The following is a 21,660-nucleotide window of genomic DNA, read 5'->3' as shown; positions in this document are numbered from 1 at the left end:
AATAGTATTGTAATATATATATTTTAATTTCAACATAAGTACAATTTGCCAGGTACCCCCAGATGTCCCTCCAAAAGTGGGACAATCTGGTCACCTTATATAAAAACCAACTCTTATTTTTTTTCTTATAGTACTTGGTATAAATTAGACTTGTGTGCACTTAGTGCTGTGTTTAAAAAGCTCACTGCCTCTAAGGTTTAAGAGCAATCCCCTTAAATAACGAAAGCTAGAAAGAAAATGGGTACCCTGCTAGGGTGGGGAGACTAAAACAACTACTAATAGCCTGTTAATCATGCATTGAAGGGCAAGAGCAGTCAAGATGCTAGGAATTCCCTGATTGAAGTCAAAATGGCACAAGGAGGATACAATTATAGCCATGTGGGAGCCTGGTTCAGAATGGAGATATGTGGAGGAGGGGATTTAGCCAAACTGTGCAGGAGTGGGCAGGTTAATCAAAGCCAAGCTTTCCTTCCTCCACATGGCTTCAGTTTGAATAGAGCTTCTGCATGGCTGTCATTTCCTTTTTTTAAAGCTCTATGATCTCCATCAGGTGGAGTTTGACCTTCAAGACTGAATCATCTTCTCCCCTCACTATTCCAAACAGCACACTGAAGTACACTGCCAAACAATTTCGGCAGAAACAAATCCATATTTCAAACCAACTGCATCACATATTATGGGGAGATCGGAAGTATATAATGGTTAGAGTGATACCAGCTTGGGTTCAATTCCCCATTGTGCCATGGAATTCCTTGGAGGCTTTGAACCAGTCATAGAAGCATAGAGTTGGAAGAGGTCTCCAGGGTCATCTAGTCCAAGCCCCTGAAGAATGCAGGAAATTCACAGCTACCTGCTTATCACAGGGACCCCAATTCCATGGCCAGATGATGCCCCTTCTACTTCTCAGCCTGTTACACTACAGACGTTATGAAGATAAAGGAGGGATTTATCTCTTTCTTTATGAATTTACCTTGTCTATTTTTTGTTCTTTTCTTATTCCTTTTCCTTTATTTTTGGTATATTTGTTCTTTAGAATTTTTGTCTTTCCGTACTAAAAGCTCTCAATAATTTTATTAAAGATAAAGTGGGGTGGACTGAACCATATATTCTGTCCTGAACTTCAACAAGGGGCAAAATAAAAAATGTAGAAGAGGAAGAGAATTTTGAGTGAGAAAAGGGAACAATCTCCTTTAACTCATAGGATTGGTACTGATGGAAGAGACAAAAAAAGGCTATTTTGTCCCTTCTCCCTCTCAACATGTGTGGCTATTAGGTCACACAATTCCTGCAACCTGTGGAATTAACCTTTCCAGGACTAGAAGGCCCTGCTAAGCAAGGGGAATGCAGAAAAGATCCACAAATACTGGAGCTTTCTGCTGACAGATCATGGGCTCCAACTCATATTGTAGAAGGGTATTATGGAGACAACAGGCAAAAATTCACAACAGCAAGAACATTCAAACCAACACAGACGACAACTTTACAAAGGTAACAACTTACTCTACATTCTTCGTCCATTCTGGAGGGTTACTCATAGTCATAAATACACAATTGGTCAAAATAGTGCACATAATAAGCATGCTGAATAATGTTAAAAGCAGTCAAGGAATATTGGCATTAAATGAGACACCCTACAACACAAAGTGAGATCACAGGCAGCACCCAATCCAATAAGACCCACATACATTGGGTTTGATCACAGTAAATTAATGTAAGAATGCTGACGGACAGCTGTATTACATCTATTGCAGCAGTTTGGGCACTGCTAGCAGCAGATTTATTGTAGCATAAGCCACAAATGATCCTGTGGAAACTGCAGAAGCTGCCTCCTGGTCTCTGTGGTCTACAGGTCAATAGGTTATGCTCTCCACAGGCCTGCAGGTACTTGCAATTGAAGATAACGCAGTATGCTTTGTGTGCAGACTAGTACTAACTTTGTAACAGAAGTATTTTGTTTTTAAAAAATCAATTGGCACACAAGTTTGGTTTTTTGAAGTCAAGTTGCAGTTGCCTTATGGTGACTCTATAGTAGTGGTTCTCAACCTGGGGGTCGAATGACCCTTTCACAGGGGTTGCAGCAGGGCGAGCAGCTTGGCCGGGGGGGGGGGGGAGCCACTATTGTTGCCACTCCTCCTGAAGGCATCCAACAATTTATATACAATTTATACACAATCATGAACCATGGATCTTCACGCCATTGGTCAGTTTTGGTTTAATTTCTGTGAAAGAACACTTGGATAATTTTATGGTTGGGGGTCACCACAACATGAGGAACTGTATTAAAGGGTCATGGCATTAGGAAGGTTGAGAACCAGTGCTCAGTCTATAGGGTTTTAAGAGATATTGCCTCTCTGTATAGCGACCCCAGTATTGCTTGATCTCCCGTGAAAATATTAACTAGAACCAATCCTGCTTTGCTTTTGAGATCTGACATCAGGCTAGTCTGGACCATGCAGGTCAGATTTTTCTTACATTCTTTGGACTTTTTAAAACAGAATTATCATAGAATACCGAATAAAAAACAATAATTGCAAAGATATCGACTTCCTATGTTTTATTTCTTCAAGTGGGTAGCTGTGTTGGTCTAAAGTAGCACAACAAAAATAGAGTGCAGGCACTCGAAAGCTCACGCCTTAAATAAAACTTTGTTGGTCTTAAAGGTGCTATCGGACTCCATTTTTGTTCTGTTTTATTTGGTCTCTTATTTTTCCAACCACATTTGCCATCTATGTTCATAGCTGGCGCACTGCTGCCGGCGCTGTCCCTCCCCTCCCTGCCAGCCACCTCGGGCTGTGGTGCTCGCCAAAGCAGCCGAAGCGCACCGGAGCATGCAACCCTAGTTACACCCTTCTAAGTCCATTGAAGGCAATGCGCTTAGAACAGTATAACTCTGGTGAGGACAACAACTGTTATTTTTTTTACACTTTCTTCTAAACAGGCTCCTTCCCCCCCCCCCAAATATGTCGGAGAACATCTCAGATTTATGTTCGAACATGTGAAATCAACAACTTGAAAAGGATATGAATGTACCAAAACTTTAATAGCAATTTTTCTGAGGGGATTGAAAGGAGTTAAAATGTACAAGGCAGATGTGGCACTGAATCGGAAAATTGCCTTCCCTCTATTCAATACTATGAAGGTCTGGAAAATAAAAAGAACACATCCTGAAAAAAAATCATTACGTATCATATGCAAATAATTATTTTGCAGTTTGTTTTTCCACTGTGATTTCAGTAGAAGAGAAAGTTCTTGCGGATCAGTTGTTTCAGCAGAAAGTGGACTCAGATCGATGTCAAATGCAAGTTAATGGGAATGATTGTTAACAGCAACAGAACTTGTAGTTACGTGTTTGTTGATGGGCAATAAGGTGCAAGAGCACCACTTGCTAAAGAATTTAAATGCCATTAGAAAAACTGGTGGGATTTATACATGCTTAACAGCTCACACGTACCTTTCAAGGATTGTCATATTACTCAAGGATTATTATATACACAACTCAAAGATTGTTATATTATATATTTACAAACTTTCTAAAATAGATTAAGCAAACATGTGAGTAGGAACCATAATCTGAAAGATGGTGAACCATGCAGCCATTATACGGGGGAACTGAAAGAACCATTCAAGAAAGACAGAGGTCCAGACTATGACTTGTCTGAAATGACTCATGGTTACCTCTCAAGGGCCTTTTCCACACTGGGAATCCAGCCTGGCTAATTTCTGCTTCTGGATGACATCAGCCCCAGTCTGGGGTGGTCGAAGTCTGGTGTGATGCAGGGCAAATGAGGTCCTGTGCTGCTCCAGGCTTGGGACTGCCCCAGACTAGCGCCAACATTGTCCAGAAGTAGAAATTAACCCAGTGACCAGACAAGCACTGTGCTGGGGGGATCTGCAATGTGATGCCTTGCTGTCGGCTGCCCTCCTGCAAATGGCCTGCGCCCACCTCCAAGCCTTGCACTCGGGTGGCTTCATGAGCCAGCTGGGCCCTTGCCTGCCAGCAAGACGGCAGCTGCACCAATGAGTGGGAGCTTTTGGGGCGGGACCACCCAGGCCTCACCCGCACTGCCTTTACTCCTCCTGATGGGGTGTCTGCATGTGCAGGCGGGAGGGTTGCCGCTGGGCAGAAGGGTGGGGGAACAGCCGCTTTCCCCACCTGGAGATCTGCTGTATTTGGGGGTACAACAGAATACAACAGGCTTTGCTCCTAGTTTTACATAATACAGAACAGTTGGAAGCAGAGAGAAATTTACGGATACTGGGAAACACTTATAAGCTCTCAGAAGTTAATGGTAAACATTCGGAGAAGTTAGGCAAAACATTAAGAATCCATCTAAGATGAAAAAAACTCACTTTTTTATTGCTATAATATGGGTCAAGGTCTTCCAAAGGTTCAGACACCATTCCCGGAGGAATGTCTCCATATATAAATGGAAGCGTTTTTCCTGCTTCCAAGTCACTATTTGGCTTGGGGCCATTTTCATCATCATCATCTGCATGATCTTGTTTGGGTTTTTTAGCTTTCTCCTCTGCACAACGTTTTTCAATAGCTGCAAGAGATTCTCTAGTAAAATAGCGGAAGCTGTCAGGTCCTGGTGGTACCAGCCGTGCCTGTGCCATTTTTTCATCCTGCACATTTAAGTTGCTTTTAGCCTATTGCATAAGAATGACCTGCAAAATATAAACATGCACATAAAACTCTAGGACTGTTTCCACACAGAGGTGCAAACCTCGCGATGCCTCCTACTTGCAAACGTGCGGTTGTAAGCTGCATGTTTGCACACCTCCTCATGGGAGACTCCTCCCATGCTTTTTCCCTCTGCCCCATTAAGGCTTTCTGCCTCCCGACAAGGCTGCAAGGGAAAACAAAGCTGAACTATACCCACCATTCCTTGGCTTGTCAATCACAGCAAACCACCAATCACAGCACAGCAGTTCTCTTCTGGACTGAAGCTTTCTCCCTCCCTCCCCATCCCCAAGCCTCAAAATTAATTATTTATAGGCACTTCCGCATTGCTACGTGGAAAGGCCACAATGCAGAAGCATTTTAAATACAAAAATTAATATTTCCATGTTGCTATGGAGAAACGCCAGAACAATACAGCATCCCCCCCCCCTTATGGTGTTTTGGAATGTATTTATGTCTGGGTAGATTTGTGAGATGCTGGAAATGGTGACTGGACCCCGAAGAGTGATTTTTGTTTAAACAGTGGACTTAAAAACAAAGCATACAGATGCCTGGCTGATTGGGACAGGGATGTTTCAACAAGCATCCCCCTTTCTCTGTTCTTTCCCCACTTCCAGAAAACACAATTTGAACTATGTTTTGCCTGCCTGAACCCAAAAAGGCCATGGACACTTTACAGATGATTTTATTTTACCTTTAACAATATAGCTTTGTGGTCCCACAGCAACGCGGACTGTGCCATTAAAAAAATTACTGGAGCAGGAAATGGATAGGGGAGGGCGGGTGCAAGGGCAGGACAATGCTCTAGAGACTATCACACCTTTCCCCCTCCATATGGGCTTGCCCCTGGTTGCTCACCGATGGGACGTGAGATAAAAAATGGCAAATCCAGATTTGCCTCCTCCCAAGGCAAATCTGGCCAAAACTCGAGGAAACCTCTGGTCAGCCTCAGGATGAAGATTGCGTCATTTGGTGGGGACTCTAAAACCCACCAGCAACTGGAGGCAGTCCAGAGGCAGATTTCTCATGCGGAAATGGTCTAGCTGTTAATTTGGCCGTCTCCTACTTTTACAAGGCTAAAATTCAGCTTATTATTATTGTAATCTGTGACTTCTTCGGGTGGCTAAACTGTGGCACTCCAGATGTCCATGGACTGCCATGCCCATGAGCCCCTGCCACCATGAGCCTCTGCCATTCATGGGAATTGTAGTCCATGGACATCTGGAGAGCCATAGTTTTGCCACCCCTGGTATATGGCAAAGCCATGTTTATGGTGAAGAGGACACGTAGGAGCTACTGTGTGAATGGCCAAGGTCAAGATTCTATTTCAGGTTTAATAGGTCATTCATCAAGCAGCTACAGATATCAATGGATAAATCCCTTCTAAAATTCTGGAAACCAAGTAGAATTGAAGGGAAGTTTTCCTAATTGGCCTAATACATACAAAGACTGGAATATATAGGCTGGAATCCTAAGAAGACTGTGGAAGCAAGCTGCACTGAATGAAATGAGACTTACTTCTGAGTACATGTGCATAGGATTGCACTAATACAAGGCAGACCCAGAGCCATTACCGTGAATCTGTTCTGAGTGGTCACAGTTGGAATTTTACTGTGTTTTTCCAACAACAAGCCCTCAGTGATCATCAGGCCTTTGATACAACAGTATAAAGAGTGTCTTCCCACCTTACAGCATGTACTTTGGCAGCTCAAGAATGCCGTGTAAGTAAGATAGAGAACTGATAAACCACTAGTGAGAGCTGGAAAAACAGTGTCTGAAAATGTAAGAGGAAGGAATAGCCAGTTAACTGGAAGTTAGGAGGGATATGTGAGGAGGCCAGGTGTATGGAGGAGTAGTGACAGCAAGAATCAAGGTGATAATAGAAGATTTCAATAAGTTTACTGGTTTCATTGATTGCTAGTTTTCACAGCTACCAGTCTGATTTACTGTAGTATTATTGTTGATGGTTTTTAGACAGCTAGTGCTTTAAACTAGTTCCATGTACGTTTTAGCAGTTGTAAGCCATACTGAGGGCCATTTTATTTTATTAATGTGTTCAATTAGGATATAAATACAAGATGACTTGTACTTGTAGTAGGAATGGACAGGCTGAAGCAATTTCTCCAAGGCAAAATTAAGCACAATGGAACAGCTGGACCTGAAAACACATCCTACCTTTATATTTTTGGGCTATGGTCAGATCTTGAAACAGAGTCACTGATCCTGCAGGTATGCTTGTGCAGGTGGAATATGTTTAGGCCGCAGACTACAAAATTGTCTGTTCATCTCACAAACTGAAGTCAAAACATCCCATTCTTAACACTTGTACAGAATGTTTCTTCTGTCAGCAAATTCTGGCCATTGTGGTGAACATGAACTAAACAACAAAAGAAAAGGGGGAGAAAAGAAGAGTTAAACAATTTCTAACTTCCAGGCACAAAGTCACACATTTTTCCAAAGTAAGACGAAATGAAATTGGGGGGAAAAAGAGACTGATTTCATACATGCTATCCTTTGTGCTATTGGAATCAAAGTTTGTTACTGGCGCACACTTCTGAAGTTTTTCTTGATAAGTTGGTCAGTTCACAGGATCTAAAGACATTTCCAGAATCACAGACTTCACCCACTGCGGGGACATTCAGGCATGATTTGTGGCATACAAAGTATTTCTCCCTTGAAGTGTGTATGAGCAGTAGCACAACTGAATGAGGGTTCCCTGTATAATGCACTAAAATCATTTCAAGACTATGTCTATAGCCAGACCGGACTGATTAATCCAAATTAATCTGATTGTTTTAAATTAAACTGAAAGCCTCACTGCCTTCTGCAGTTCCTGATCATATCTCCTTTGTGCCCATTCTTTTATTCCATTTGCCTCATGTTCTCACTAATCTAGAAGATTCCTTGTTTCAACACTCCTTATATCGTAATGAGATGTGAAGTTGGTGCCGTTACCTTATTGTATTGTATATTTATTTTAACATAACCACTTAATGAGAAAGCTGTTGCTTTAGTTTCACTTTCATGTGATTTTGGTTGTTGGCTGAGGCTGGACCAAGCCTTTCCAATATTCTAAAAAGTTCTGTTTTGGTTCCAGGTCCTGTGGAATTATTACATCTTACTTAAGTTGCCTTCTTAGACTCTGCCTAGTTCTTCCACATATTCTTATTTCCTGGCCTGCCTTTCTCTAGGATCTCAGCAAATCAGTGCAACCAGTGACCCGTCTTACATTATAGATGGTGGACTATCTTAGGGCATCAGAACATTGAGATTTTGGTTAATTTATTAATTAATTTGTCCATATGTATGCCACCCTTCCTCAGGGGGCTCAGGCCAGCTCACAACCGTTAATAAATATAAAATGACATATAAAATCCTAAAATTTTATCTGTGTGTCAAAGAGTCCTAAACTGACTCTGAGAGTTTCCAGGGGAGGTGTGTCCAAGAAAATAGCATTGTAAACAAACAATCGAATGAATGAATAAATGTTATTGAAATAATTCTCAAATTATAAATTTATCTATTAGCAACAACACATTTCTAAATCATGCAACACAGAATACAAAAATGGCCCTAGTTTAAGTATCTTTCGCAAATCGAGATCTGAATGGTACCGTCTTACAGTCATGAAATCAAAGGCCATATTTCAAATGTTCTCTACGTTGCTGTCCGTTTACAAACAAGCAGATCGTAGTTGAGGCCTTTAGCAACCAACAGGATCCAAGCTAGTCTCTCTTTCATAGTTCTTAGGCCAATTATAAATTTCGGCTAAGTGAGCTCAAGCAATGATGACCAACCAATCAGGAGGTGTTCTTGCTAGAGCCTTCTAGAAGATTATCTCATTCCTGATTCTTTCCATCAGGTTTTCAGGATGAGCCAATTATCCCATTCTTTACTTTGGCCTTGAAGATGATAAGCTCCATGTAGGCAGAGGCCCAATTAGCATCACCTACAAGATGGAATAAGCCCATTACTATATACATTAACCCTTGGGAGAAATCAGGGGTGCTTTGCCTCACATTGTTGTTCTACTGCAGACCTCCACAACATCTTCTGAAATTTAATTGTTTGAGGAGATATTCATTAAACGTAAAGGTATCCCCTGTGCAAGCACCGGGTCATGTCTGACCCTTGGGGTGACGCCCTCTAGCGTTTTCATGGGCAGAGTTTCAGACTGCATGTCTGCTGCCTTACCACTCTGCACCACAAGAGGCTCTTATCAATGTAGCACTCAATGAAATACCCTTGGAGCGAATGACATTTTTAAAAGCACTTTTAATGCTACAAGTATCATAGTACGATGCAACATTAAACAAAAAATGAATGCTAAAACGCATCAATCAAAACAGAAAACAATACATTATGGAATCTAATATAAAGGTAAAGATAAAGGTATCCCCTGTGTAAGCACCAGGTCATGTCTGACCCTTGGGGTGACGCCCTCTAGCGTTTTCATGGCAGACTCAATATGGGGTGGTTTGCCAGTGCCTTCCCCAGTCATTACCGTTTACCCCCCAGCAAGCTGGGTACTCATTTTACCGACCTCGGAAGGATGGAAGGCTGAGTCGACCTTGAGCCGGCTGCTGGGATCGAACTCCCAACCTCATAGGCAGACAGCTTCAGACAGCATGTCGCTGCCTTACCACTCTGCGCCACAAGAGGCTCTTAGAATCTAATATAGAATCAGCCAAATTTTAATTCCATCAGGTGGAATTTCCTTGGAAATCTTGCTTAGACCCACAAAAGCGGTAAGTGTTACGTAATTAAATTCATCATGGATTCTTCAAAACTATTTGGAATGGAAATCATATATCCGTCAACTGGACAACTTGTCGTTTTTTTTTGGGGGGGGGAGGCAAGCAAAACATACCTTCATTAGTGTATAGGAACAAAAATAGGAGCCTAAATTTCAGCTGCCAACTTTCACCTCAGTCATTAAGCAATGTGCAATTCCCCTTTCCTGCCTTAATTAAAAAGAAGCAATAATTAGTACATGTGATCAAATTCTGTACTGCAGAAGATGAAATCACTTTACTTAGATTTAAAATAGTCATCATGAGAATGGGGTGGGGGAGGATAGAAAGAAATAGTGCATAGGTACACAGAAAATTCCCATTTAACTGAATTGCCAGCATTCTGCATAAGCAGCCTGAATATTTTTATGCTCATCACATAGCTCTTCCATAGCCATAGTATAAGCTGATCTGGTTTCTCTGATTTTTCTATGACCAGGGATGCTGGATCTCATATTCTTGCAAGTCTCACATCACTATAATGACAAAAGGATGGCTATGCAGATAGCAAAATCAGTGCAGCCACAATAAATAAAGAGGGGTCTAGAGAACTCCAACGTTTAAATCCAAACTTACATGTGTAAAGAAATGGGAATGGCAACCAAGTGGGAGAGTGCCCCATAAGCCAGTGGTCCCCAACCCCCGGTCCAGGAACCATGACCAGTTCGTGGATCAGTTGGTACTGGGCCACGGCTCCTCCTCTTCCTCCTCCCCAGCTGCTGCCTTGGGGGCTGCCCTGCCACTCTGCCGCCGGCTCATCTTTGGTGCTCTCCAGTGGCCGCCATGGCTGGGGCTCCCCCCCAACGTGTCACTGCGCAGCTGCTGCTGGCAGTGCCCCCCAGCGGGTGGCGGGAAGTCAGGGGCGCTGGCGGGAAAGCAAGTGGAGCAGAGGCTCAGGCGACGGCAGCAACGTCCCCCGGCAAAAGACTACCCCCCCGGGCCTCAGTAAAATTGTCAAGCATTGACCGGTCCCCAGTGATAAAAAGGTTGGGGACACTGCCATAAGCCCTTGTGAATTTTCCTCTTGAAATATCTGAACAGACTATAAGAATAGAGGAAGTACAAGGGAAACTCCTGACTTCTCAGTTCCCATTTAATTCCAGATATGATCTACTGAACCAGCATGGTGTAGTGGTTAGTGTCAAACTAGTGCAGGGATTCCCAAACAGGGGTCCATGGACCTCTGGGGGTCTACAGGAGTTCTGAAGGGGGTCTGCATGAGCTCTGAAGTGATGTGGTGGTGGTGGTGGGGGGGGAAGTTTGCCTGTCTTCTCAGCCCCCACTCTTCTTTCCAGCCTACATGAGGTACAGCCGCCATAGCAGTAATAAAGGCAGGAGGAGGGAGCAAACAGAGGACAAATAGGCCAATCAGAAGGTATATATGAATTACATCTGTTACAGCAGGATCAGAAGGCCAACTTCAATCCTTAACCTTTATTAAAACAAAGTTGCACTTCTGTTGATTATCTCATATTTAGTTATGAGCCAATCAGTTATCTAGATTATAATCACATGATATAGATTTAGAGAATGATAATATTGATGTTTTTTCTATAACTATGCATTACTGTGACCAGCAAATCAAATTTCTCTGGATGGAAGTCTAAGAAGAAGACTAGGTGAGATTTCTGGTTAAGTTATTGGGCTTTCTGATAATCCCTAAAAGCAGTGAGACTAAAAATTGAAATTTTAAACCTATGACATGCTATATAGTATGGTTGAACAATGCTTCAAACTTTGATAGTTTTAGCGTACATCTCCAGAGTAACTGTAGGGTTGTAGAAACTTCCTTGGGTGGCCTAAAATATTTGGACACCATTTTTAGAGATGGTGACCTTAAAATTCTGACCACTGAAAGAAGTCATATGAGCAATGCGGAGTTTGCAGACCCTTAAAGGGTTAGATGCAAGCCCAAAGGTTAGCATAGATGTCATCTAATTAGCAAGCATAGCAGCATCTGTAGAAGACCTTCACATTCCATTCCTTCCCCAATACATAGCCTGAAGACTTCTCAAGCTAAATCATTGTTGAAGCTAAGCAGGTGTACATGATCAATGCCTGGATGGACCAGGGACAGCAAGAGTGCAGATGTAAGTACAATTAGTTGAACTAAACTATCAAAGCTTTCAGAGCCTCTGGGTCGGGTCTCACACACTATTTTGTGTTTGGGTTCTGGGTACAGAAAGTATATAAATAGTAACTTTCCCTTTCAAAATGTACTGTGATTGGTTCCCCCATTCCTTTCTTAGTTACTGCTAGCTTTTATTCTGCAGAAGACAGGCGTCCTTTATGATTCATATCTGGCTTCTGTGATTTACTCAATGTTGTTATGAAATTAAATGTCTCACAATAGATGCCATAATCACATTCCTATTTGAACTGAACTGCTGGGTTGGCTGAGTACCAGTCCAGGATAGGGCTCCAGATGAAGCTAGGAGAACCTCAAGGCATTTATAATTAATACCAGCCACTAATGGTTCCTAAAGAGCTCTTGTGGAAGCTAAGACTTGCCAATCATCTCTGCTTCTCCTTATCACTGCCAAATCAGATAGCCATCTTAGAGACACCTGAGAGCCAGTTTGCTGTGTAGTTAGGAGTGCAGACTTCTAATCTGGCGAGCAGGGTTCAATTCTGCACTCCCCCACATGCAGCCAGCTGGGTGACCTTGGGCTGATAAAGCTGTTCTGACCGAGCAGTGATGTCAGGGCTTTCTCAGTTTCACCCACCTCACAGGGTGTCTGTTGTGGGGAGAGGAAAGGGAAGGTGACCATAAGCCGCTTTGAGACTCCTTCGGGTAGAGAAAAGCGGCATATAAGAGCCAACTCTTCTTCTTCTTCTTCTACAATGGAATGGATTGTACCACTCCCCAGAGCAAACTTTGAAGCCTTCCTCCAGACTAATGTGGGTTCCATGGTAATACTTTTCTATTGTCTGGAATGTCTTGTAGTAGTATAGTAAAATTAAGAATACTCTGATTACAGCTATGCTAGGTGCAGTGTAGCATATTTTATTGACTTTTATTGACCAGGGTCATGATGCAATCAATTCATGGCTCAGCATCGAAGGAAAGAGGCCAGTTGCTGACACACTGCCCGTAAATAGGCTTCATCAGACCCCTGTCCACTAGGCCCCCCCTTCCAGCTGCGTCTGACATGCTCAGATATGCTGGGGCCTACCCAGCCTCCTCTGTTAGCTGAGCCAACTTCCTCTTCAGGCCTCCGTCCTCCGTGCCCTGCAATCTGGTAGCCTAGGCTACAGTTTATCATCATCAGGGGATATTCAGCAAAAAAGCAACAACCTGATCTTTCTTTACCGGTTTCACTAAAGCAGAGTTGCAGTGACTTAAACAAATGTGTTGATTCATATACTGCTGAAAGATCCACAACCTGTCAGCCAAGGGCATAGAAGAAACATAATGCTGATAATAAGTCCTGTCTTAACCCAACCTGCTTTGCCATCTCCACCTCCGACCTTTGGTCACTAAATGTTGCTCTTTGACTTGAGATTCATGCCTAGCTCTGCCCACTTGAGAGACAAAACAGATTTGAGCCAAATGGGAACACTGGTAGGGATAAGAGACCCCAGATAGGACTTGGTGATCCCCCGAAAATATAGCTCGTCTCCAGGCGACAGAGATCTATTCCCCTGGAGAAAATGGCTGCTTTGGAGGATGAACTCCGCAGCATTATACTTCCCTGAGGACCCTCTCCCCACTTCAGATCCCACCCATTCCCAACTCCATCCCTAAAGTTTCCAGGTATTTCCCAATCCTAAACACAGTTTTCTTGCACAGTTCTTATAAGAAGAGCCTGGGAAAGATTAACTAGAGCCAAGGGCCAAATCCATGCAGAAGAAACAGATCCTTTCCTCTGCTCTCAGAGCTTACTGACCAAATAAGCTGTTAAATATAAAAGGTAAAGCTTCATGCAATACCACTGATGATTCTACAGAACAATTTCAGTAGTTTTCCATGTGCAAATACTAAAGATTTCCTCCCTAATTAGGAATGCTATTTTTCTACTACATTTAACAACTGTGGGGCAGATTCATATTCAACAGGTTTGGAATGGAAGTGCAGTGAAAGAGGAGGCTTCACATGTAGAATTTCTATCTGCCACGTGGAGGGACAATGGGCCCACAAGGAAAGAGGCAATCCTTTCCATTAAACTTTTTGATCACCTGTACGGGTAAAAAAGGCGAATGCCATTTTGGGTTGTATCAACAGGGGCATCACATCAAAATCACAAGACGTCATAGTCCCACTGGTCAGACCACACCTGGAGTACTGTGTGCAGTTCTGGAGGCCTCACTTCAAGAAGGACGTAGATAAAATTGAAAGGGTACAGAGGAGAGTGTCGAGGATGATCTGGGGCCAAGGGACCAAGCCCTATGAAGATAGGTTGAGGGACTTGGGAATGTTCACCCTGGAGAAAAGGAGGCTGAGAGGGGACATGATAGTCCTCTTTTAAGTATTTGAAAGGTTGTCACTTGGAAGAGGGCAGGATGCTGTTCCCGTTGGCTGCAGAGGAAAGGATATGCAGTAATGGGTTTAAACTACTACAACGATATAGACTAGATATCAGGAAAAATATTTTCACAGTCAGAGTAGTTCAGCAGTGGAATAGGCTGCCTAAGGAGGTGGTGAGCTCCCCCTCACTGGCAGTCTTCAAGCAAAGGTTGGATACACACTTTTCTTGGATGCTTTAGGATGCTTTGGGCTGATCCTGCGTTGAGCAGGGGGTTGGGCTAGATAGCCTGTATGGCCCCTTCCAACTCTACGATTCTATGACTCTATGATTTATCTTCTAGTAAAAAAAGAAATTAAAAAAAAGTAATTTAAAATAATATTCATGCCTTTTCTGGTTTGTGAGTTTCTCAGCTACAAACATGTCCTTTTTAACTAGGAGAGAGTGTCAAGGATGGCTAGACAGGCATGGATATTGGTTTGATCCAGCAAGGAAATGTAAACAGACTTAGAATCGTGTTCCACATAATATAGTTGTGGTAAGGCCTTGGAGGAGGAGTATGTTTCATGGCTTGCCACTCAGCGCTTAACACCCACACACAGGGCAGCTGTCCCACCCCTGAGTGCCTCCTCCTATAACTGGTTTGCCTGTCTGTCCAGCGGCCAGCCAATCGCCTTCTGTCCCCCACCCCTGACCATCCACTCCTCCTTCCACTTCCCTCCGAGGCTTAGAGGCCGCAGATCCCTGCTGCGTGAGAACTACCCCTGCCGATGAGTTCCCTTCCTGGGGGCCTCCAGGCTTTCCAGGTCCTGATGGGTGTTCTTCCACCTCACTCCCCACAATCTAGCACCCGTTGTATTCCTAAACGCAATGGGCTTGGCCCCTAATAGAATCACAGAATTGGAAGGCACCTCAGGGTCATCTAATCCACCCCCCCCTGCACAATGCAGGAACTCACAACTACCTGCCCACCCACGGTTCGCCCCAATTTCATGCCCAAGTGATCCCCCCCCTGTAATTGGGTTACAGCCCAATTCATAGAATATAAACATGAAAGGGGCCAGGCCATCTAGTCCAACCCCCTGTTCAGTCTAAAGCAGTGGTCCCCAACCCTTTGCGCCGGGCCGCAGCTCCTTCTTCCCTCCCCCCCGAAGCGAGAAGCTCGCCAGGCTGCAAGCAAATCGGCCTTCAAAGCGGCTGATTAGCTCGCGGCCTGGCAAGCCTCTTGTTTCGGGAGGGGGGTGAAGAGAAGCTTACCGAGCCGCAAGCTAATCGGCCGTTTTGAAGGCCGATTTGCTGGCGGCCCGGAGGGGCCGGGAGGGGGAGCCGCGGCTGCCAGCATGGCGGCGGCGCAAATGTGCGTGTGCGGACTGCCGCGCACGCCTGTTTGCGCCCCTGCCGGGCGCAAACGCGGGTGCGCGGCAGTCCACGCATGCGCGTTTGCGCTGGAGCTGTTGCGCGTGTGCGGGCCCCCGGGCCACCCTCTCCTTTCCTCATAGGTCTTGGCCCTCAGGCCCTAGATACTTATTGTCTCTCTCCTCTTAACCCTCTACATTTTGTCCACATCCTTTTTGAAGTGAGGCCTCCAGAACTTCACACAGTACTCCAGCTGGGGTCTAACCAATGGGGTATACAGTGGGACTATAACATTTCGTGATTTTGATGTGATGCCTCTGTTGATACAGCTCCAGACTGCATTTGCCTTCTTTACTGTTGCATCACACTGTCTGCTCATATTTAGCTTACAGCCCACAAGTATCCCAAGATCATGTTCACACACACTGATACCCAGAAGTGTATTTCCCATCCATTGTGTATGTTTCTCATTTTAGTAATCCGGATGTAGAACTCTACACTTCTCATTATTGAATTGCATCTTTTTCTCATTTGTCCACTTTTCCAGCATCTTCAGATCTCAAACTTTTAACTTCTGGGGTGTTTGCTACTCCTCCCAATTTGTTGTCACCTGCAAATTGAATGAGGAGTCCCTCCACCCCCTTGAAAAAAATGTTGAAAAGTACCAGACACAGTACCAAGTTTCGTGGCACCCCACTGCTCACCTCCCTCCAATCTGATGAAATACCATTGGCAACAACCCTTTGGGTGCCATTTTCTAACCAGTTCCCTACCCACGTAACCATCGGAAATGCCAGTCTGCAGTCCTTCAGTTTACCCATCAGAACATCATGGGGAACCTTGTCAAAAGCCGTGTATCATCATCATCCTCATCCTCATCATCATCATCATTATTATTATTATTAAAATTTATATTCCACCACTCCCGGTGGCCCAATTTGTGGCAGGTAACAACATCAAAACCCACAACAATAAAATCCCATTAAAAACCCCAATAAAACATTACAAAACATCCCATGATTGTTCCTCATAGTAGTACATCTGCTCCTGGGGCAGCAGGGGGCTAGGTCAGTGAATCCTCCCACACATATCCTGACAGATGGCATGTCCTAAGGCGGGGGGGGGGAGGGACCAGATCTTCCTGCACTGGCCTCAACCATAGACCCCGCGGAAGAGCTCCATCTTACAGGCCCTACGGAAATCCAGGTAAGCAGCAGAGGCTCCAAATGAGTTCTAATTTTGGTCCTAGTCAGATGTTCTGAGCCGACACAAGCTTGTCTATTTCTGACGTCTAGCTCCAGCTCCTCACCATAAAGACAACACTGCTGGCTGGAATTCATGGAAAGCACAGCGGTACACCAATTTATTGCCAGACTGTGAATAAGCTTCTGACTCCTGAATTATATTTCCTGATCTGACAGGAGCCCACGGCAAGTTCAAGGTTATACCAGGACAGAAGAGCCTGCTTGTTTCCAGGGAGCTCCCACCATTCTTGATGCATGTTTATGTACATTCCAGATCTGACACTATAGACAGCCTGTGGAACTCCTCAGCACAAGTTTTCCCTGCTCTCCAAGTGACAAATCTTTCAAATACTTAGGGAACACAGTCAGAGTAGTTCAGCAGTGGAATGGGCTGCCTAAGGAGGTGGCAAACTCCCCCTCACTGGCAGTCTTCAAGCAAAGGTTGGATACACACTTTTCTTAGATGCTTTAGAATGCTTAGGGCTGATTCTGCGCTGAGCAGGGGGTTGGACTAGATGGCCTGTATGGCCCCTTCCAACTCTATGATTCTATGATTCTATGATAATCCTGCTCCACCTCAATGAGTGTCTGCTCAGAAAGAAGTCTCCCTGAGTTCAGGGGGGCTTTATAACTGTACATATGAAGTTTATGAGCTTCACCTGCCTTGTGCTTGGTCTCTCTTCAGGGGGGGAACAGAACATATCACTGTGCCCTGTCTCTCACACACACATACAGCCCATCTGATCCTCATCTATTGCAACTATCTTTGCAAAGAAACTAATTTTTTCCCCATTTTCTCTCATAGCAGTCACCTTGGGAGATGGACCGGACAGAAAGATGGCAACAAAGGTAAAAAAGTAAGAATGTGTTCTTATACATCTGCTGAAACTGTACTGAATTCCAGCAGAACTGTCTTCTTGGTTAACATACATAGGATCTGGCTCTATGCCTCACTTGTGGCATGTGCAAATGAGAGGTGAAAGACATTTAGCAACCAAAACATTGACTGCAGGACGTTAGTCATTTAATGACAACATCCCACATGCCTGCAAGTCTTTTCTCTGCCCACCCGCTTTTGAACCATTACCATGGCATGGGGAGTACAGATACCCTTGGAATGTTAGCAGGGACAAGGACCCTGCCATCGCGCACCTGGGAGATCTCAAAATGCCCTCCCCCAAGATATAGGACTGCCAGGTTCATCTTGACTCATGACTAGTGATGACAGGGATAAGGTTGATAGATTCAGGTTGGGAAACTCCTGGAGAATTGGTGGTGGAGCCTGGGGACAACAGGGGGCACAATACCATAGAGTCCACCCCCAAAGCATCCATTTTCTCCAGAGGAACTGATCTATGTATCCTGGAGATGAGCTGTAATTCCTGGGGATCCCCAGATCCCATGGGGAGGCTGGCATCCCTACCAAGAAACTACACAGGGGAATAACATTATTTTTTCTCCTTGACTTGCAGAGTCAACCATTACATCAAAACTATATAAATCCCTACCTTCCTCTCTAGCAGCAGACATACTACCGAAAGGGACAGAATGCATAAGTGACATGGAAGCGTTGAGTCAGAGAGGAATGTTGGCACATCTATAGCAAGGAAATACAACCAAATGTGACAGCCACACAGCTTGAGAATGCTAGAGGAGGGGTGGCCAAAGTGTGGCTCTCCAGATGTCCATGGACAACAAGTACCAGGAGCCCCTGCCCAGCAGTTACAAGAAAGGATATGTGTGGCAGGGCCATGGACATCTGGAGAGCCATATTTTGGCCACTCCTGCAGTAGAGCAATATCAAAACCAAGCTCGGCTTATAATGCAAAGACGGCCATGTCTAGATCATCATTCCATACAAATTCCCACCATTTCCTGGGTATCTCTAATATACACAATTATAGCAAAGACATTTGTTCTCCAAAAATGAGTTAACTTGTTTTTCAAAATGACAGAGGCCTAAGTGGCATTATACCATGTGCTGGGAAATAAGCAACTCTACATACATTTACAACACTATTAGCCTATATAGTTCCCATATAGCTCTCAAAACATACAATTTAACCTCATAGAAAACTGTTAGTCTGCATTGTCGGCCAAAAGAGTAAGGAGACTTTTACCATACCCTTGCTTCATTAGATTTCTGGGGAAATGGAGACGTATGTCATAGGGCAGCAGAGGTGGCTGATGGGTAATTATCCCGATGAACTGCTATTGTATTCACCCTTTACCTGGAGACGTGTCATTCTTAACTCTTGCACAAATCCTTCCCTCGCTGACTCACTGGTGATCCATGGCACATACTGCATCCCCTTAACAAGATTACTCTCTCCTTTCTTGAAGCAAGGATAGTTTAGAAGCAACAGATATAGCACAAAGAGATATTGGCATGATCCTAAGCGGAACTGCACCTTTCTAAGCCCTTTGACTTCAACGCATTTAGAAGGGCATCACTCTGTTTAAGATTAGCTATGGGTTTGTTTAGCCTAGTTGCAAATGCAGCTCATATTACAAGCCCCACAATTCCAGGGCCCCCGCAGTGCTGTAGTTATGGGGCCTTCACACTGTGATTGTTAGGCCTCTTCATAATTTTGTGGCTTGTGAACTGCGAGAACAACAACAAAAAAGCAATAGTAACTGAGCATGTGCATCGCTCGCTGAGCATGCATGCGGACCACAAGCCATGTAAGTGTGAAGGTCCCCTTAGATTTTGAGGCATTGCATTTGCCTGTTCCGCTAAGGTTCAAGAAATGTTGTGGGACAAGTAACAGCACCAGTTGTGCTCTGCTAAGGCCCTGTGAATCCTTAAACTGGGCCTGCTTCAGAGGGTATAACTGCTTAGTATAAATACCACACTGTTACCTTCGAATCAGGACTTACAAGAAAGGATATGTGTGGCAGGGCCATGCCTTGGGCTGATCATCTGGATAAACCCTATGAATTAGCCTAGGAGTAATTATCCTCACCCAGGGTAAGAACTTGACGGAGAGCAGACATAACTAATTAATGATGGACTCTCGTAAATGATCCATCCTGCTTATGACACTTGAGCTCATTCTTGCCCTTGGCTAAGAAAGAAACAGAAGGCAACTTATACAAATAAGAAGATCTGTAGAGATGCACAGGCCACAGCCTTCCAAGGCTTCACTCCAGAGCAGAGGCACCAAGGTCAACTATAGAGGCTGCTCTGAAATAAATATCTAGAAAACGGCAGCCACAGCATTTGCATGGTAGGGCAATTAAAGTATGAGGCATTACAAAGAGCATCCCTTTAATAACAGGAAGAAAGCCTGGAAGGCAGATTTTTCAAGAGAAAAAATGACAAGTCTCCAATCTATACTGTCGTTTCTCGTTCTTCATCACTCATGGTGATCCGTATCAAGCTAACATGCAGAAGTGTGAGGGCAAAAAAGAGAAATATTTGGGGAAGAATTTTTAAAAATATAAACAATCCACAATCTCATATATTATTTACAGCGATCAAGAAATATTTGGGGTAAGACTTGGGCACTGTCTGCAAATGTGCTAAATGCTATAAAAACACGAATTTCATTCATCCACTCAAACCTATTTTCTCTGGGAACTAGCCTCTGGGGCTACTCTCCCAGCAACTAAAATCCAGGCCATAATCCTGAAGACTCCTGTTGCTTACACAGCATGGCACTCTATTTTGACAATCATCTGTAACGCACAATTCATTCCAAAATGAATCCAAAGAAAATCATTATTTCTATGTTATGATCTTCCAGGAGCAAAACACGACAATATATTTTCCATGTAATTAATAAGCCCACTCATCCAAATAGGTAGCTGATTCTCTGTTATTGATTGTATGATCCAGTACATCAAGTACACTTAGAATTAAAACCAATTTAGGTCCCGTATACAATTGGAAAGGAGACATATTAATGCAGAACAGAAAAGGCATCATGAAAATACCTATGATGTCTTCGTCTTATGGGCCTTTGGAGGCAAGGGGGTTGCATGACGGATTGATATGGGCCTCCCTTTCATCGCCATTTGTCTGAATATCAAAATCTCATGCCCTTCCCTATGTCACAGTGGTAAAGATAAAACATGCAGCACATAATGCTGTAGTATTCTAATAACCTAGGAAATCGGGTTCTTCTACTGAAAACAGGCTGGCTGCAAATGGTATACTAAATGGTACAGGAAAAAAAAATGAATTCTGTATATATCTCCTCCCTGTGGCACTTGAATGAGATAGCTTTGTAGCTATACTAAAACAGATATCCCCCTCCCCCCCCCCGCTAAGCACAAGTACACTGACAATTCCCCCCCTTAGGAACAACATGACCTCCATTGGAAGATGTAAACCATTCCCTGTATCGTAAATAAAATCCCCATTTTACAATTTGAGCCAACCTTCAGGAAAACACACACATGCCCAAGAACAATATTATTTTAATATTCATAGGCCACTATAAGGTTTTCAGCAGAAGAGGAAAAAAGGACGAAGGAGAAACCCACAAACCCACCATCACTACAATCAGGCAGTCCAAAATGGCTTTAAATTCTTCCAGTTCCTCTTTACATTTATCTATACTCTTTCCAGAGGCTAAAATCTGATCCACAATTTGGTGTGAAGACTTCAGGTTGCTAAGATCCAGCGTCTGCAGGAGGAAATGGCTTGCCAGCCAGCTTACCTGGTAAAGAAGGGAGGGACATATCAGAGCACAGCATCCAGGCAAGAGGACCACGTTTTAAAAAAATGATTCCTTATTATAATGATCCAGGTTTATAACCATCAAGCTTTAAAAATTCAGGCTAATTTTCTGCAGTTCTCAGTGAGAGTGGAGGGGGGAAAAACACAGAGACGTTTCCAGAACCGCTTTGCCTCTGTCTCTGCTTCCTGGTCTCAGACTCACTCTATGGTACCCAACATATATCAGAAAACAGCTCATTGGGAGGTGGGGAGGGGGAGAGGTGGGGAGGAGGAGAGATGGGGGGGGGGAGGCAGACGGCACCTAACGTGGCAGCTCCATCTGCTGGTAAAGAGACCGAATAAATGAGAATGACCAGCTTTTGAAGCCTAATCTTGAATCAACAGATTCAGAGAGCTGTGTTCCTCCCGGCCAGGGAGGAGAAGAAGGAGG

At 43.9% G+C, this 21,660-nt stretch overlaps 1 protein-coding gene across 2 annotated transcripts in view; it reads right to left on the bottom strand.

The window, feature by feature from the left end:
• Nucleotides 1-21,452, bottom strand: part of LOC143829283 (sodium channel protein type 2 subunit alpha-like) — a 74,333-nt gene extending 52,881 nt beyond the window's left edge. For both annotated transcript variants that reach the window (XM_077319856.1, XM_077319855.1), the window contains exons 1-5: nucleotides 21,211-21,452; nucleotides 6,860-7,061; nucleotides 4,351-4,668; nucleotides 3,024-3,141; nucleotides 1,501-1,591 (exon numbers count right to left, since the gene is read on the bottom strand). In XM_077319856.1, the coding sequence (XP_077175971.1) occupies nucleotides 1,501-1,591; nucleotides 3,024-3,141; nucleotides 4,351-4,617 (476 nt within the window). In that variant the 5' untranslated portion in view covers nucleotides 4,618-4,668; nucleotides 6,860-7,061; nucleotides 21,211-21,452. The remainder of the gene's footprint in view (nucleotides 1-1,500; nucleotides 1,592-3,023; nucleotides 3,142-4,350; nucleotides 4,669-6,859; nucleotides 7,062-21,210) is intronic.
• Nucleotides 21,453-21,660: the final 208 nt, after the last annotated feature.

The sequence above is a fragment of the Paroedura picta genome, chromosome 2 (genome assembly GCF_049243985.1).
Source record: "Paroedura picta isolate Pp20150507F chromosome 2, Ppicta_v3.0, whole genome shotgun sequence".
In the NCBI taxonomy this organism is placed as follows: domain Eukaryota; kingdom Metazoa; phylum Chordata; class Lepidosauria; order Squamata; family Gekkonidae; genus Paroedura; species Paroedura picta.
This window is presented reverse-complemented; position numbering and strand designations above follow the sequence as displayed.